Below are 16,481 nucleotides of genomic sequence, written 5' to 3' on the forward strand. Positions count from 1 at the left end.
TGCTGTACCCAGCATAGGGATTTGGTAGTTCCCTTTTTAAACCTGACAGCATGGGCATGTGAAGTAGAGTTCACCTAAAATAAGGATTTACCTAAAAAAAAATTAAGAATACTGGAACTCGATTGGTAAAACAAAAATATATCATATAATTTTTTTTTATAAGCCTGATCAATTTGGATTGTAAAATACTATTTGAATACTTTTCTTTATTAATGAGGTACAGTAACTCATTGCTTTATTATACAGCCAAAGTTTGATAGATGACTAAAAGTCAAACTTTTTGTTCGCAATTTATTATCATTGAGAAAATCATAAAGTACACTTTAGAATGTAAGAAGGTTTTTTTTTTTTTTTACAGGTTCAGCTTAAAAACATTTTTTTGTAAAAAAAAAAAAAAAATCAAATGAATTCTTGAAAATGTTCCAAAATGCTTGGTAAATACAATATTTGCTATTCTAACTATCCAATCTTATTCAAAGTGTTTGTTCATTAAAAAAAAAAACAACCAATGATAATTATTTTAATTTTGTTTATACCACAATTTATACCCCAGACATAATGGTAAGGGTAACAATTGCTACCTATCAGATATTGTGTCTTATAGATAAGGCATATCTAATATTTCATGATACTTCTTAGAAGAACTGTTTAAACTAATCCTAACTATAAACCTAGTCTTTACCTGTCCTAATTTCTTTTTTAATGTGTGGCTGATCACCAACTGATGTTTGTGTGGGTCAAGTATTAAACTGGACGCTAGACACAGCAAAATCAAAATACAAAACCATTCGTTAAGTTGATTATAAACATGTTTTCTGATTTATAAATTAATATACATTTTTTAAAGTTGGGTATTGCTTTAATAAATATTTCTACAGTTTAAAATAATTTGAAAAAAAAATTAAAATAACTGTAACAATCTTAGTGGCATAGTCACTATAAACGGACATGACTGTGCTTTCATTCCACATTTTCTTGTACACATTTTTATATTTATTCCATATTTCCTTATAAACATTCCACATTTCCTTGTACACATTTTTCACCCACATTTCCCTGTACACATTCCAGATTGCATGTACACATTTTTATATTTATTCCACATTTACTTGTACACATTTGACCCAAATTTCTTTTTACACTCCACATTTCCTTGTACACATTTCACATTTTTATATTTATTCCATATTTCCTTGTACATATTCCACAGTTCCATACATTCATTTCACATTTCTTAGTACATATTCTGTATCTATATTTATTCCACATTCCCAAGTCAACATTCACTTTGACAAATTTAATATAAAGTTTCACACTTAAAATACCTATAACACTTATTATGTCAATAAATTTATCCAAACAATTCATGTATTTCATATGTCTTTACCACATTCAATTTGAAACAATCGCAATGCCTTTACACACACCAGGCTTAAGACACAAACTCAGCTGATTTAGCTGAAACTATCACACAAACTCTGCAAACAGACTTAAACTATTATTTTTTAGGTGAATATTTCGGATTGCGAGGTCCCTCAGTGTAGGATTTCAGTTCGTACGGAACACTTTTGGCATCAATGTCCAGCTTATGCCTGGCAAATATCAGCCTGATGTCTGTGTGCAGGTAGACTTTACCTGATCTGCTGCTGGCACACCTGTGGGGGGACAGGTGGGGAGGGGGGGGGGGGTGAAAGAAAAGATATAATTAATTCAGTTATAAATTAAAACTTGGGCACTTTTATGTTAAGCCAGAAAAAGTATAATTACCGACACAATTTGATCATTCAAACATTATATCACTTCAATATCTAACACATCCACATACATGTAGCAACAAACATTATATCAATGTCTAACACATACACATATGTAAAGCAACATAACTCTGAGAGCTAAGCTGTTGTTTTGCTGGTCTTTGCTTTAAACAATATGTCATGATTTCAAGCTTGTGTGTAGTAACTTATTGTATGGATGAAGAAAAGAGAACAAAGGGTGGGATGGGGGTGAATTCTAAAGCAGGGTAATTGTGATTAGCATATTGATTTAATTTTTACCACTAATTGGTTACAAGAAGTTTCACACTAGCATTTCTGTTAGTTCCTACAATTTCAAGTACTGGACAGCGCGGTCTAGCGGTAGAATGCTAGACTGCTAACACGAAAGCCCCTGAGTCCCCCCAACTCTGATGGGTAACTAATTCACGTAAGGGAAATAAAGGTGGCTTGGCATAATGCTGACCACATTATCTCTTCATACACTGAGGTCAAAAAACATATGAACTCTACTTCATATGTCCAAAGGATCGCTATGTCTAAAGAGGAATCTTTACTTTACTGCAATTTAAAATAGACGATCTAAATGATTTAAGGCAGTAATTATTTACTTTTGTTTTCAGAAATAATTTTACAAAATAGCACTTTTCTTAAAAATAGATTGTTTGAACCCTTGGTTAGGCCCTGACATGGTTTTGACAAAGAAATGTAGCTACAGCTTAGCTATCATATTAAAATAACTTTGAAACATTTAATTGATTTGTAAATGTCAAAAATACTGTCACTAAACCTCAGAAGATGAGGTCAGTCAAAGGGCTGGAACTGACCTGAGATGAATGAGGTACTGACCTGAGATGAATGAGGTACTGACCTGAGATGGATGAGGTACTGACCTGAGATGAATGAGGTACTGACCTGAGATGGATGAGGTACTGACCTGAGATGAATGAGGTACTGACCTGAGGTGAATGAGGTACTGACCTGAGATGAATGAGGTACTGACCTGAGATGAATGAGGTACTGACCTGAGATGAATGAGGTACTGACCTGAGATGAATGAGGAACTGACCTGAGATGAATGAGGTACTGACCTGAGATGAATGAGGTACTGACCTGAGATGAATGAGGTACTGACCTGAGATGAATGAGGTACTGACCTGAGATGAATGAGGTACTGACCTGAGATGAATGAGGTACTGACCTGAGATGAATGAGGTACTGACCTGAGATGAATGAGGTACTGACCTGAGATGAATGAGGAACTGACCTGAGATGAATGAGGTACTGACCTGAGGAGAATGAGGTACTGACCTGAGATGAATGAGGTACTGACCTGAGATGAATGAGGTACTGACCTGAGATGAATGAGGTACCGCAGGAAGGAGGGGGCGCTGGAGTTCTCGTCTGTCGGGCTGTAGACCGTGCGCTGCCGGATGAATGTTTGTGACGACGCTGGCATGTCTGACAGGTCGTACATGACGACAAACATCTTGACGACAGTTTTGTTGGGGTTGAACAGGGTCTGTGGATTAGAGCTGGCATTTAGGAGCAGGAAAGTATGTACAAGTTGTGTCAAATGCTGAATCGGGTGAAGTAGGGATTAAAATGTGGGATTATATTTTTGGGATTAAAAAGGGATTAAATTATTTTGATTAAAATTTGGGGTTAAATGATTGAGATGTTATTTTTGGAATTATATTACAAGGATAAAAGGCTTAGACAAAATATAAAAAAAGAAATTAAAAATGTTTTTAAAGGGGGGTAAATTCTTAAAGCATTGAATAGATGTGGATAAATGAACTCAGCTTTGTTGTCCACTTAGCAGGATTAAGGCTTTAAGTATTTAACACAAAAACTAAACATTTTTCTGGCCACTCACCACTTGTAGAGTTCCTTTCTTGGGGATGTGATAACCTTTTTTACTGACAGCTTCAAGGTTTATGTGACCCTGTGAATTTAAATATGATGACCTTGGTGAAAAAACTGATAAACTTTGTCTAAAGTTAGTTACAGTTGGCTATGAGCTAGTATAGTTATGTGTTTACTAAGAAGTGACAGAGAGGTCCATACATTTTCAGAAAGGAATTATTTATCATCTTATGACATGGGGTCATTCATAAACGACGTTACACTCGTAGGGGGTAGGGGGGTCCGTAATTCTGTGACGATGTGTGATGGGGGAGGGGGGGGGGGGGGGGTTAAATGTTGTGACGTCACAATTTTGCATTAAAAAAAAAGCAATGTTAGAAAACGAATTTTTGACGTTATTTAGCGTTTTAGATAATTGTTTTAATAAATTTCAATAGTTTAGATTTTGGAAAAATATCGATGTTTTAAAAAAATGCAACTGCAATTTTGAGGGGGGTTGTAGGTTGAGGTGTGACGTCATTTTAGGGGGGGGTCTGGCTTTTTGTGACGTGTGACGGAGGGGAGGGGGGGGGGAGGTAAAAATCGTCAAAAAAAGCGTGACGTCATTTATGGATGACCCCCATCCACAAAACTTTAAAAAGGTTTACAAAAACAACAAGAGACTACTATTGGCAAGGCTGAAATTAACAAGAGACAGCTTTCATTCTGATGGTTTAATGGGGGGGGGGGGGTTTAGTTGTTTTAGCACACTTTGCCTAAGTCAGTGTGTTGGGTATGAACTGCACACATCTCTAAGCACATTCATACTCCCATTTTCAAGGGACATAATAGCTCATTACCACTTCATCTCCTTGCCATTTTTCTTTCTGGATATAATTTACTAACGCTTTAATATGGTTGCCAACCCTAATGCAACCCTAACATTAAACTTGCCTTAATTCAAACCCAATTCTAAACTAGACTAATTCTAGCCCCCAAAGCAATTCTAACCACATGCCAGTCTAATCCTAGCCGCTAATTCAATTCTTATACTAAACTAGACTAAAACTAACCCTTAATTCAATCCTAATACTAAATTAGACTAAACCTAGCCACTACCCCACCCCTAATTTATAATTTTATATATCTTGGACAAGCTAAGGATACAGAACAATGGTCAAGTGGCACACAGCTACAAAATCTCACCAAATAGGGGGAGGGGGCGTTGTCCTCTGAGAGAGCGAAGAAAAAAGCTGACACAGGTAGATGCAGGTGTTTAGGACAGAAGGTACCGCTGGCACCAATCTCCGCAGTGAATCCCTCGACTGTACCCACAGGGTCGATACGTCCATTCAGTATAGATTCCTGTATTTTATAAAACAGTATAGATTCCTGTATTTTATAAAAAGTATAGATTCCTGTATATTATAAAACAGTATAGATTCCTGTATATTATAAAACAGTATAAATTCCTGTATTTTATAAAACAGTATAGATTCCTGTATATTATAAAACAGTATAGATTCCTGTATATTATATAAAAGTATAGATTCTTGTATATTATTAAGAAAAAGTATATATCCTGTATATTATAAAACTGTAAATCCTGGTAAATTATCAAACTGAATATTACTTAAGTATTAAAAAAGTATAGATTTTTGTTAAATATAATAAAAAAAAATATGGACTCCTGTTTACTATCAAACAATGCAGATGACTGTATTCAGTATTATACAGTATTGATTAAAAGGTATAGATTCTAGTATTCAAAATATAATGGTAAAAACATCTAGAAATCCTTGATTTTTATATAAAAATCAGTATTGCCCTTTCTGACACAATCTCAATTAGGACCTTGTAACTTGAACTCCATTTTGTGTGGTAAAAATGCTTTCAACACACTTTTCAAAACAAAATTACTATTTGTGTTTATACTTAGAAAAACTTTGGTAAAATGTCTTGGGTACAAATTTAACCAGTGTCAGAAGGGAATAGACTCCTCCATTACTGAGTTATCAAACAATAAAAACTTACATCAAAACTATAGCTAGGTTAGAACAAAGGATCCTGCACATGGAGACTTCTGTATTCATGGTGTAAAATATCAAAGAAAACTAAATCCTATTAAGTTTTTCATCTCAAATACAAGATTTAAAAAAAAAATTCATGGCAGCTGCCAGGTTTTTTCTTTGAAGGTTAGTTTTTGTACATATTTTAAGCTACTAAAAAAAATTAATGAAACTAATAACCCATTAAAAATAAAAATTCACTACTAAAAAAACCCACCTCAAAGTTCCCCAACAAACAGTTGGTTATTAAATAAAAATCCACTACTAAAAAACCCACCTCAAAGTTCCCCAACAAACAGTTGGTTGTTAAAATAAAAATCCACTACTAAAAAACCCACCTCAAAGTTCCCCAACAAACAGTTGGTTGTTAAAATAAAAATCCACTACTAAAAAACCCACCTCAAAGTTCCCCAACAAACAGTTGGTTGTTAAAATAAAAATCCACTACTAAAAAACCCACCTCAAAGTTCCCCAACAAACAGTTGGTTGTTAAAATAAAAATCCACTACTAAAAAACCCACCTCAAAGTTCCCCAACAAACAGTTGGTTGTTAAAATAAAAATCCACTACTAAAAAACCCACCTCAAAGTTCCCCAACAAACAGTTGGTTGTTAAAATAAAAATCCACTACTAAAAAACCCACCTCAAAGTTCCCCAACAAACAGTTGGTTGTTAAAATAAAAATCCACTACTAAAAAACCCACCTCAAAGTTCCCCAACAAACAGTTGGTTGTTAAAATAAAAATCCACTACTAAAAAACCCACCTCAAAGTTCCCCAGCAAACAGTTGGTTGAAGCCGGAGCACTGGTGCTTAGTGTTCTTTTCTTGTCCTCCTCATTTTCATCCTTCTTTTCTGAAGAGTTCATCAACAGTTTCGAACATGAAAATGCACTGCAAAAAAAGTTTAAAAATCCATGTTACCTTAATGTTACATAAAAACATCCTAACTAAATGAAAAATATTCTGAAAAAACAATTTAAGAAGCTTAGGTTATTTATGGAGCAGAATAAAAATATAAATCATAAAATGTCTTTGAAAAAGAATAAAAAAAACTTCAAAATGTTAAAAAAAAACTTCAAAGAGTAAAAAACAAGTTAATAAAAAGTCTAGTGACAATTTAAGCGCAATTTCCTTAATTAATTTTTTGTGACTGAACAAAAGGATATTTTTGAAAACTTTCTTCGGCAATATTGTTCTAAATTATGGCAGGAATCGATTGGTAAATGTTTCAAGTCGCTAAGTGGTCTGGTTGCCGAGATATGGGCCAAAAACTGCATTTTTTCGAGGTTTTTTGGCTTTTCCGGGAAATCCAGGAAGGAATTCCGGGAATTTTTTTGGCCCACAATCATCCTCGGAACTTGCTTAACATATTTGCTTTGGAACTAGTCCTCAATATTGCTTTGTTGAGGAGGAGATACGACTTAAAGCTGCGGACACACATGGACACACATCCTTGACGAGTTAATAATCGCAATTGTCCGTATGGAAATTGCGCTAAAAAATAGCTTAATATAGAATAAAAAACCAGTATGGTATATTATAATTTAGACAAGGCACAAACCACTAGACAAGACTGAAAGAATAAAACAAACCTTTTCAAAGCTCTGGTGTTGATAAGACTGGAGTCATAGTCAAAGCTTCCTCCTGGTTTTCTTTTCAGTGGCGCCTGAAACACAAAACATTTTTAAAATTTCTAAACATATTTAACCTTTACATTCAATATCTCCAAATGTAATTATAAGAACTGAAAGTTTTATTTAAACAGCTTAATCATTAGATTTAAAAAAATTATCCTCAAGCCCACCACCATTTAATGGGACATCATAGTAGGAGAGTACAACTGCTAATCCAAGGCTCTAGTTCAGATTCTGGATTTGAGTTCCGCTCTTATGGGTACCTGACTTACATTAGGGAAAGTAAAGGTGGATGGGCATAATGCTGACCACACTATCCGAGGTCACAGAAACAGGTGAACTCTACTTCATCTACCCCATGGACTGCCAGGTTTGAAAGGGTAACTTTACTTTGACCGATATTTAATACAACTCATAGATTTGAGGTAAAAAGACAACTCTTTTCATGTGATAAGATAGCACCTTAAAACAAACTTAAGAACTGACTTACTGGACCCTGAGGTAAAACAAACACTACAAACTTTATACAAGAACTGACCTACTGGATTAGTCATGTGATAAAATAGCACCTCAAAAAAAAAACACTACACAACTTAAAGAAGCATTGACTTCACTCAATGAGTCATGTGATAAAATAGCACCTTACAACAAACACAAGAACTGACTTACTGGACCCTGAGTCATGTGATAAAATAGCACCTTAAAACAAACACAAGAACTGACTTACTGGACCCTGAGTCCTGTAATAAAACAGCACCTTAAAACAAACACAAGAACTGACTTACTGGACCCTGAGTCATGTGATAAAATAGCACCTTAAAACAAACACAAGAACTGACTTACTGGACCCTGAGTCATGTGATAAAATAGCACCTTAAAACAAACACAAGAACTGACTTACTGGACCCTGAGTCATGTGATAAAACAGCACCTTAAAACAAACACAAGAACTGACTTACTGGACCCTGAGTCATGTGATAAAATAGCACCTTAAAACAAACACAAGAACTGACTTACTGGACCCTGAGTCATGTGATAAAATAGCACCTTAAAACAAACACAAGAACTGACTTACTGGACCCTGAGTCATGTGATAAAATAGCACCTTAAAACAAACACAAGAACTGACTTACTGGACCCTGAGTCATGTGATAAAACAGCACCTTACAACAAACACAAGAACTGATTTACTGCTTGAAACTAACACAAGTTTTGACTTACTGGACTAGACTGGGTTGGCAGACCAGTGCGGCTGTTAAAGATCATGGAGGCACTTCTGGCCGCCAACTTACGTAAGCCAAGCTGACTGGCCATATCACAGTTAGGCTGGGGATTAAACTTCACACGTAAGGTACAGCAAAAATCATATTTTTTAAAAGTTTTTTTTTAAAAAGAGACCAATAATCTCCAATAACTATTTAAAATTTATTTTATTACATCCAAAATGTGAAGAAAAAAAATCATTAAAAAATTTGTCCTAAGTAACATAAAAAAAATGACGTAGAATCTATATGAAACAAAAACCAAGATTTGAAGAATTAAGTATTTTTTATAGACATACTGATAGAACAAGAAATAAATAGGAATAGAGGTGTGATGATCAGAAAAGATGTGTTGAAACAGAGAGAAAAAGATGTGTTATAGAACAAACAAGATTTATTCAGTACTAAGTACAGTGGAGACAAAAATAATTATACATGAGAAATACATTGCTTTAGTCGTCCCAGTGGTATTTAGATACTCTGAAAAATCTCAAATGTTCCCTGAAATCTTTTTGTGCTGAGCTTTTAAAGAGCTTGAGAAAGAATCAAAATTGTAGGGCGGTAGTTTACTTAACTGTGCTGTTGCCAGTGGGGCCAACTTAAAGAAAAGAAAAAAGTAATTTGGAAAAACTTGTGTCAAAAATTTGGTCAGTTTTATATAAACAATTTGTTTTTTTAAAAATAATATGAGATATAGAAGTGGGAAAAGTAATTAACAAAATCCAGAAGTGTTTAAAATTAAAAATTATTCTTAAGAACTCATAGTTGAAAAGATCTTTTAAATAAAATTGATAGACTATAAATACAGTCTTCAGAATTTGTTTTTCTTTAGTATTTTTTTTAATAAAGTAGGCCTAAAAGTATTGTGAAAATAGTGCAGAGAATGAGATCTGAAAGTTAAAGCTAAAACCCTTACTGTAGTAATCACAGATGTCTTTGATGGTGACCTCTGAACTTGGGACTCTCTATCCATACAGCTGGGGGTTGATACAGTGCGGTGGGGTGGGACTGAGCTCCACCCCGGGGGGTCGCCATGCAGTGGGGGCGACCCAGACAAGGGCTCGGCCACATTCTTGCCCTTAGCCCTGAAGGTCCCCAGAGTTGTCCGTGACCTTATCTCAAGGTCGTATTCCAGAGAGAGGCTGGTCGACCTGGGCGGGTTGAGTGACTGTGGGTGTGAGCTGAGTACAGATAACAGCATGGATGACTGGGACAACGCTGGGTGGACCTGCGCGTTGTTCTCTTTGGACTCGGACAAATAGAAGACCACGTCGTGGTCTGCAAGGTCGTCTTCGTTGTCGTTAAAAGTTTCATCATCGCTGACCATGCTGATCAGGCTTTCATTCTGCAGGCTCCTCCCATGCTGGAGAGTTGAGCCGTCACATGCGTTTAACTGACTCTTGCTTGAGCCGTCGCAGGCGTTTAACTGACCCTTGGTTGAGCCGTCGCAGGCGTTTAACTGACCCTTGGGATCTGTGGTGGTCAGCTGGTCAGGTATGAGCAATAGTGGACCAGTTTTCTGCTCAGAAGGCACTAAGATTGGTTCTGTCTTCAAATCGGTCTGTTCGGTTATTGCATTGTGGGTAAAGGAAGTCAGGTCAGGATTTGTGGTCGGAGCAAAGGAAGTCAGGTCAGGGGATTTGGTCTGAGATTCAGTTATTTTTATCACAGGGGCAATTTCACTGGGACACTGGTCAAGTCCATCTCTCAAGGTGAAGGTCAGTGTTTTTTCATTAGTTATGTCTGCACCATCAAGGCTGGAGTTAAGGCCGGATGGGCTTGCGTCAGAGCAGTCGTTTAAATTGTAGCCATTAGTTAACGAGCTGGGACGTTTGGGCAGGGGGTGACCTTTGTCTGAGATGGTGACCTTTGACCTGACTTGGGTTTCTGGAACCCCAGAGAGGCTTGCTGTGGTCAAGGTGGTGGTAACATAGCTGGTATGAAGTGCTGCAGCTACATCATCCGTGTAGACACCAGTTTCTGGGGTTGAGTCACTGTTTGAGTCAGTAGATGGAAGAGTTTTGGTACCAGGGGAAGATCTGTCCTGGTTATCACAGATATTTGAAAGACTAGATTGGAACTGTGGATCTGGCAGGCATCCTGCCAGTGATGGTGGATCTGACAAGCGTCCTGTCAATGATGGTGGTGATGTATCTGGCTGTGAAGCTGTCAAAGAGACATGCTGTGTCAGTGATACGACGTGCGTCAGTACTGCACAGTTGGATGCTGCCTTTGAAGATGTACCAGCTTGTGAAAGGAGCTCATGGTATGGTGATGTTCCTGGTTCAGACAACACTGTATCAGACACGTCTGGTTTGATAGCGGGTAGCTGCGAAGATTCTGGAACAGTCTCGGCACTTTCGTCTGTGCTGATGTAGGTGTCATGAGGTGCAGGTGCTTCAATGTTACTCACACACAAGGTAGCGGTGTCAAGGTCAGAGTAAGATATTTCTTGAGGTTTGATTTTGTCCTGAGTTAAAGGCTGCACTTGGCCAGCCAGTGAAAGACTAGTGGGATTATGGCACGTTTTGTTGTTTGCAATGGACGAAGTTGAGGGTGGTGGGGGAATGGTGAGTGCTTCACTTGGAGTGGCTAGAGTATCTTGAACAGTCGTGTGAAGAGATTCCCTGGTTCGGTCTAGACCACTGGTCTCCAAGGAAGAGATTTGAAGATGCAGATGTTTTGTTTGTGGAGATTTACTTTTAGCTATGTGTCTGTTGTTCATTTCAGTTTCATTCAGTGTCTGGTATTTCTTAGAATTCTCATTCTGCATGGAGCAGTTCAAATGAGGTGCAGCATGAAAAGATGAATTGGATGACGAAGAGGATGATGACGATGAAGAAGATAAGGATGAAATCGTTGGGGATGGTGTGGCTGTTTCGGACTGATGAATGTCGGTTCCATTTACTGTTTGGTCACTGCCGTCTGGTGATTTGAACTTTTGGTACTGGTCAAAGAAAGGGGGTGAACTCTCATCAAAGAAGGGGCAATAACTCAGCTGTCGCCGAGCCTTCACATCATGTTCACCAGTCCCGTGTTTTCTATGTTCTTTATAAACTTTGCTAAATCTATCATCATGATTTGAGTCATGATCATAGTTTTTAGTTTCTTTATTTATATCATGATTGGAGTCATGGTCATAGTTTTTAATTTCTCCATTCGTATGAGTTCTGTTGCTGGCTTTAATCACCTGATCATTGTCAAAGCCGTCTGAAGCTTGAGCGCCATTTTTTACAATTTCCGTGTCCGTCACATCATCAACCACATCAACGTCTACTGTCAACGCTGACAAATTTGACAAGTAGCTGCCGATCGCTTCCGGACTGACCACGTCACAGATTCTAGACTTAAAAAAATCCGACTCCAAGGTTTCAGTGAAATCAATACACTTGCCAGATGGGACAGAACTCCTGCTGGGTACGTCACAGGAGAACAGAACTTTAGGGCTGTGGAGAATGTTCTTGTTTGAATTCTGCTCCACTTTTTGAAACGAGTCGCTGTCTGCATCGTAGGAGACCAAGGGAAGCAGATTCTCCTCAAATATTTTTCTGGAGGTTTGTTTGACGCCGGAGGTGGTGCTGTGTGGGGTGGGATCAAAACTTGGATTAGAAAGATACGGCTCAAAATCTTCAGGATCTGTGTGATTGGATGTCTGGGTGAAGCTAGATTTGAAGAGTGAATGTTTGTTGTAGTCCTGATGGTCAAAGAAGTCTGTGGGATGCTTGTCTTGAAATGTGTTATGATAGGATGTGCTGGGGATGTGTTGGGATGGGTGAAATGCTTGTCCATGAAAAGTTGGACTGGAAGAAGGTTGGCAAGATGTTTCTTGTCTGTAAGTCGTCTGTGTTGTTTGGTTGGCGTCATGGTTGGCGTGGCTTCTCGAAGCCTGGTCAGAGAGGTATAGAGAGGGTTGGTTGTCTGCGAGCGACTGCTGGTAGTCGTGCCAGTTCTGTCTGACAGTCTTCTCCGCCACAGACTTCACCAGGCTCTCACTGACAGACTTTGAGCGCGGCGTCTCATTGGGTGACGGCACTGGCGTCGTGTCAGAATCCTCTGCCAAATCCGACGTCACACAGATGGACAGCTCTGACAGAACAGATGACCCAGCAGGGGGTGTCTTGTATCCTGGGTTCATGTCCAGGGCTGAGCTAGAACTTAATCTACCGGCACCGGGTTTTGTTTGGGGAATTTTCTTCGGGACTGACCACTGGTTTCTGTCTTTGGAACTCCTCAACACAGCCGAACAGTCCAGCAGCTCCTGGACGTGCTGCTGTTTGGCTGTCCGAGGGTGCCACGGATCCTCAGGCGACAGGTTAACAAGAGACAGGCGGTCGGAAAGTTTCCGGATAAATTCTTCTTCGTTTGCTTCTCTCTGTGAGATGGTCAGCTTTTTCTGTTTGTCAGAGCCGTCGCTCGGAGTCTTCTTCAAGAAATTATAGCAAGTCTGTGGTTCTGTCTTAGACCTGAAATGACCAGGTCTGCCTTTCTTGGTATGCAAAAACCCATTGTCTTCATGGCAGTTGTAGACAGAGGAAATATTCCCGGCACTTTGTCTGCTGCGCCATGAGCTCTTGTCTTTCCCAGAACTGTATGGCAGAAACATAGCTCTCTCAGAGTTATCCCGCAATTTGTAGAGCTCTTTTTTCTTTTTGTGAATGAAAGCTTGAGAATCATCAGGACTCTTCTGCCCTGCTTCACACGCTAAACATACAGCACTTTCTTTCGTGACATGTCCGTCGTCATATGATCTACTCTGCTTCCTCTGCTCAATCCGCAGGTCTTTGTCCCCATCCTTTTTCTTAACCCTAGCCCCCTTTCGCCTGTTGCCATCCAGATTAAAACCCACTTCCTCGTTCTTCAAGCTTGCCGCAAACTTTTTATTCAGATCAACTTTATCACCGAACTGCTGCCTGGCCTGGGGTGATCCCCCACACTGGACTGACCTGTCCGACCCCACACACTCGTGCCCACACACCACTTCCTGTCCGGAAGCGTCCGCCCAGCGTGGACTCTCCGGCGCCGCTTCGACAGACTGACCAAAAGATTTCCTGACAAACTCTCTCATGCTGGTCAAGTGCCAGCAGTCGCCTCCGTCCCCGGCACCCAGACTGGAGAACTTCCCAGCCACACTGGCGCCAGATGCCGCCTGCTGGCTCCTTGGCTTATCTTTCCTGGGCTGCTGCCCTAAAGACATGAAGGAACCTGTGACATTAGTTCTAGCTTGAAGCAACAAACTTCCTTTAGACACATCCCCACTGCAGGTTTTAGAAATATTTTTCTTATCCAGATTTTTGAAAGATTCGGGACTTTTTTTTGAAGGCAGAGCAGTGCTGTCTCCTGAAGCGACTGATTTCATTTTTACTTTTCCTCCTTTAGGCGTGACGCTTGAAGCTTGGGTGCCGTTGTGTGTCCAGCCTCCCTTGGAGTGGGGGTCTCCCATGTCTTCAGGGCCCCAAGCCTGGGTGGGGCTGGGGGCTGGGTCTTCTATCCCGCAGACAATCTGGGGTACGTTCTGCTGACGTCTCAAGGATGTGACACTGACAGTGATGGCGTTGTGGTGGGCGTGGCATATGGGGAATTTGTGCAGGTCTGGTGGCTGGGGGAATTCAAGGCTGGCGTCTTCACCTGGTGCATACACCCTGTGTTAGGGAGGATCACATTTTTTAGTCAGTTTCCTCAATTATTTTTAGTTAGAAAAAAACCTGTAGCTTAACCGTAAAAAGGCGAGATGTTAGGATAAAATTCTTATCCAGATTTAAAGTGTCTATGATCAACTGACAACTCTGATGGGTACCTAACTCAAGTTAGGGAAAGTAAAGGTGGCTAACCATAGTGCTGACCTTCATATGTGGAGGTCACATAAACAGGTGAACTCTACTTCACTTGCCCCATGGACCATCAGGGTCAAAAAGGGAACTTTACTTGACTAACTTTTTATACTTAACTCAAGGTAACTCTAAAATATGTCAAATGAGAATGGCAAATAGGTAGGTGCTTAAAATATTCTTTACACAAAATAACACCAAACCCCTACTTTACATACTAAACTGTTCTTATATGAATCAACACCCACCTCCTAACTGTAAATACCCAAATATTCTTTAGATAAAAAGATTTCCAACCCCCGATTTTATATACTAAAAAGTTCTTTACATTACAGAACACCAACCCCTTTGCTGTATCTTTCTTTACACAAAAGAACACCAGCCCCTTACTTCACAAACTGAAATGTTCATTACATTAAAGAACACCAATCCCTTTTCTGTAAATACCAAAATATTTTTTACATGACCCAACACCAAACCCCTTACTTTATATACCGAACATTCTTTGCATGATAGAACATGAACCCCCAACTGTATATCCTAAAAAGTATCCAGAATAAACCACCTGGGCCCACTAGAGAACCCACCTGTAGGCTAAGGTACCAGGCAACTCGCCGCCAATAGAGAACCCACCTGTAGGCTAAGGTACCAGGCAACTTGCCACCTATAGAGAACCCACCTGTAGGCTAAGGTACCAGGCAACCTGCCACCAATAGAGAACCCACCTGTAGGCTAAGGTACCAGGCAAATCGCCACCAATAGAGAACCCACCTGTAGGCTAAGGTACCAGGCAACTTGCCACCAATAGAGAACCCACCTGTAGGCTAAGGTACCAGGCAACTTGCCACCAATAGAGAACCCACCTGTAGGCTAAGGTACCAGGCAACTTGCCACCAATAGAGAACCCACCTGTAGGCTAAGGTACCAGGCAACTTGCCACCAATAGTGAACCCACCTGTAGGCTAAGGTACAAGGCAACTTGCCACCAATAGAGAACCCACCTGTAGGCTAAGGTACCAGGCAACTTGCCACCAATAGAGAACCCACCTGTAGGCTAAGGTACCAGGCAACTTGCCACCAATAGAGAACCCACCTGTAGGCTAAGGTACCAGGCAACTTGCCACCAATAGAGAACCCACCTGTAGGCTAAGGTACCAGGCAACTTGCCACCAATAGAGAACCCACCTGTAGGCTAAGGTACCAGGCAACTTGCCACCAATAGAGAACCCACCTGTAGGCTAAGGTACCAGGCAACTTGCCACCAATAGAGAACCCACCTGTAGGCTAAGGTACCAGGCAACTTGCCACCAATAGTGAACCCACCTGTAGGCTAAGGTACCAGGCAACTTGCCACCAATAGAGAACCCACCTGTAGGCTAAGGTACCAGGCAACTTGCCACCAATAGAGAACCCACCTGTAGGCTAAGGTACCAGGCAACTTGCCACCAATAGAGAACCCACCTGTAGGCTAAGGTACCAGGCAACTTGCCACCAATAGAGAACCCACCTGTAGGCTAAGGTACCAGGCAACCTGCCACCAATAGTGAACCCACCTGTAGGCTAAGGTACCAGGCAACTTGCCACCAATGGAGTAGAGCCAGGAGCTGATCTGTGAGAAATGCAGGTAGGACCTGACAGCCTGTAGCAGCATATTGGACGACAGGCCTTCATCTTGCCTGCAGGTTCAAAGATAACAGCACTTTAATTTATGTTCAATCTTATATTTACACGGCCATTCTAAAAGTGTACATTTTTCACCTAAACATTATTGCTTTGGGTAATAACATATGGGACATAACTCTGATTTAAAATAAAAGGATTGCAAGTTGAAAATATTAAAACATTTATGTGTACTGTTCTATTTACATAGCCATCATAAACTATGTGTAAACAGAACTACAGTATAGAGAAGGGGTCTCCAAACTTTTCAGCCCGAGGGCCGCATATCAGTTTAAGGGCCAGAGTTTCTTCAAGACATCTCTTCGAAGAACGTGTGCAGTTCCCCCCACCCCCTTAAAGAAATATAATTTATCTAGAAATATAAACAAATTTCAATTGTCGTCGTCGTCC

At 39.8% G+C, this 16,481-nt stretch overlaps 1 protein-coding gene across 1 annotated transcript in view; it reads right to left on the reverse strand.

Moving 5' to 3' along the window:
• Positions 1-389: 389 nt before the first annotated feature.
• The window catches only part of LOC131957268 (uncharacterized), a 33,054-nt gene continuing 16,962 nt past the window's right edge, over positions 390-16,481 (reverse strand). The window contains exons 4-12 of the mRNA XM_059322002.1: positions 15,965-16,087; positions 9,503-14,225; positions 8,546-8,650; positions 7,283-7,356; positions 6,455-6,581; positions 4,827-4,985; positions 3,652-3,720; positions 3,128-3,294; positions 390-1,655 (exon numbers count right to left, since the gene is read on the reverse strand). Of these exons, the coding sequence (XP_059177985.1) occupies positions 1,499-1,655; positions 3,128-3,294; positions 3,652-3,720; positions 4,827-4,985; positions 6,455-6,581; positions 7,283-7,356; positions 8,546-8,650; positions 9,503-14,225; positions 15,965-16,087 (5,704 nt within the window). The 3' untranslated portion in view covers positions 390-1,498. The remainder of the gene's footprint in view (positions 1,656-3,127; positions 3,295-3,651; positions 3,721-4,826; positions 4,986-6,454; positions 6,582-7,282; positions 7,357-8,545; positions 8,651-9,502; positions 14,226-15,964; positions 16,088-16,481) is intronic.

The sequence above is a fragment of the Physella acuta genome, unplaced genomic scaffold (genome assembly GCF_028476545.2).
Source record: "Physella acuta isolate Inbredline_101_S28 unplaced genomic scaffold, ASM2847654v3 ptg001228l, whole genome shotgun sequence".
NCBI lineage: Eukaryota > Metazoa > Mollusca > Gastropoda > Physidae > Physella > Physella acuta.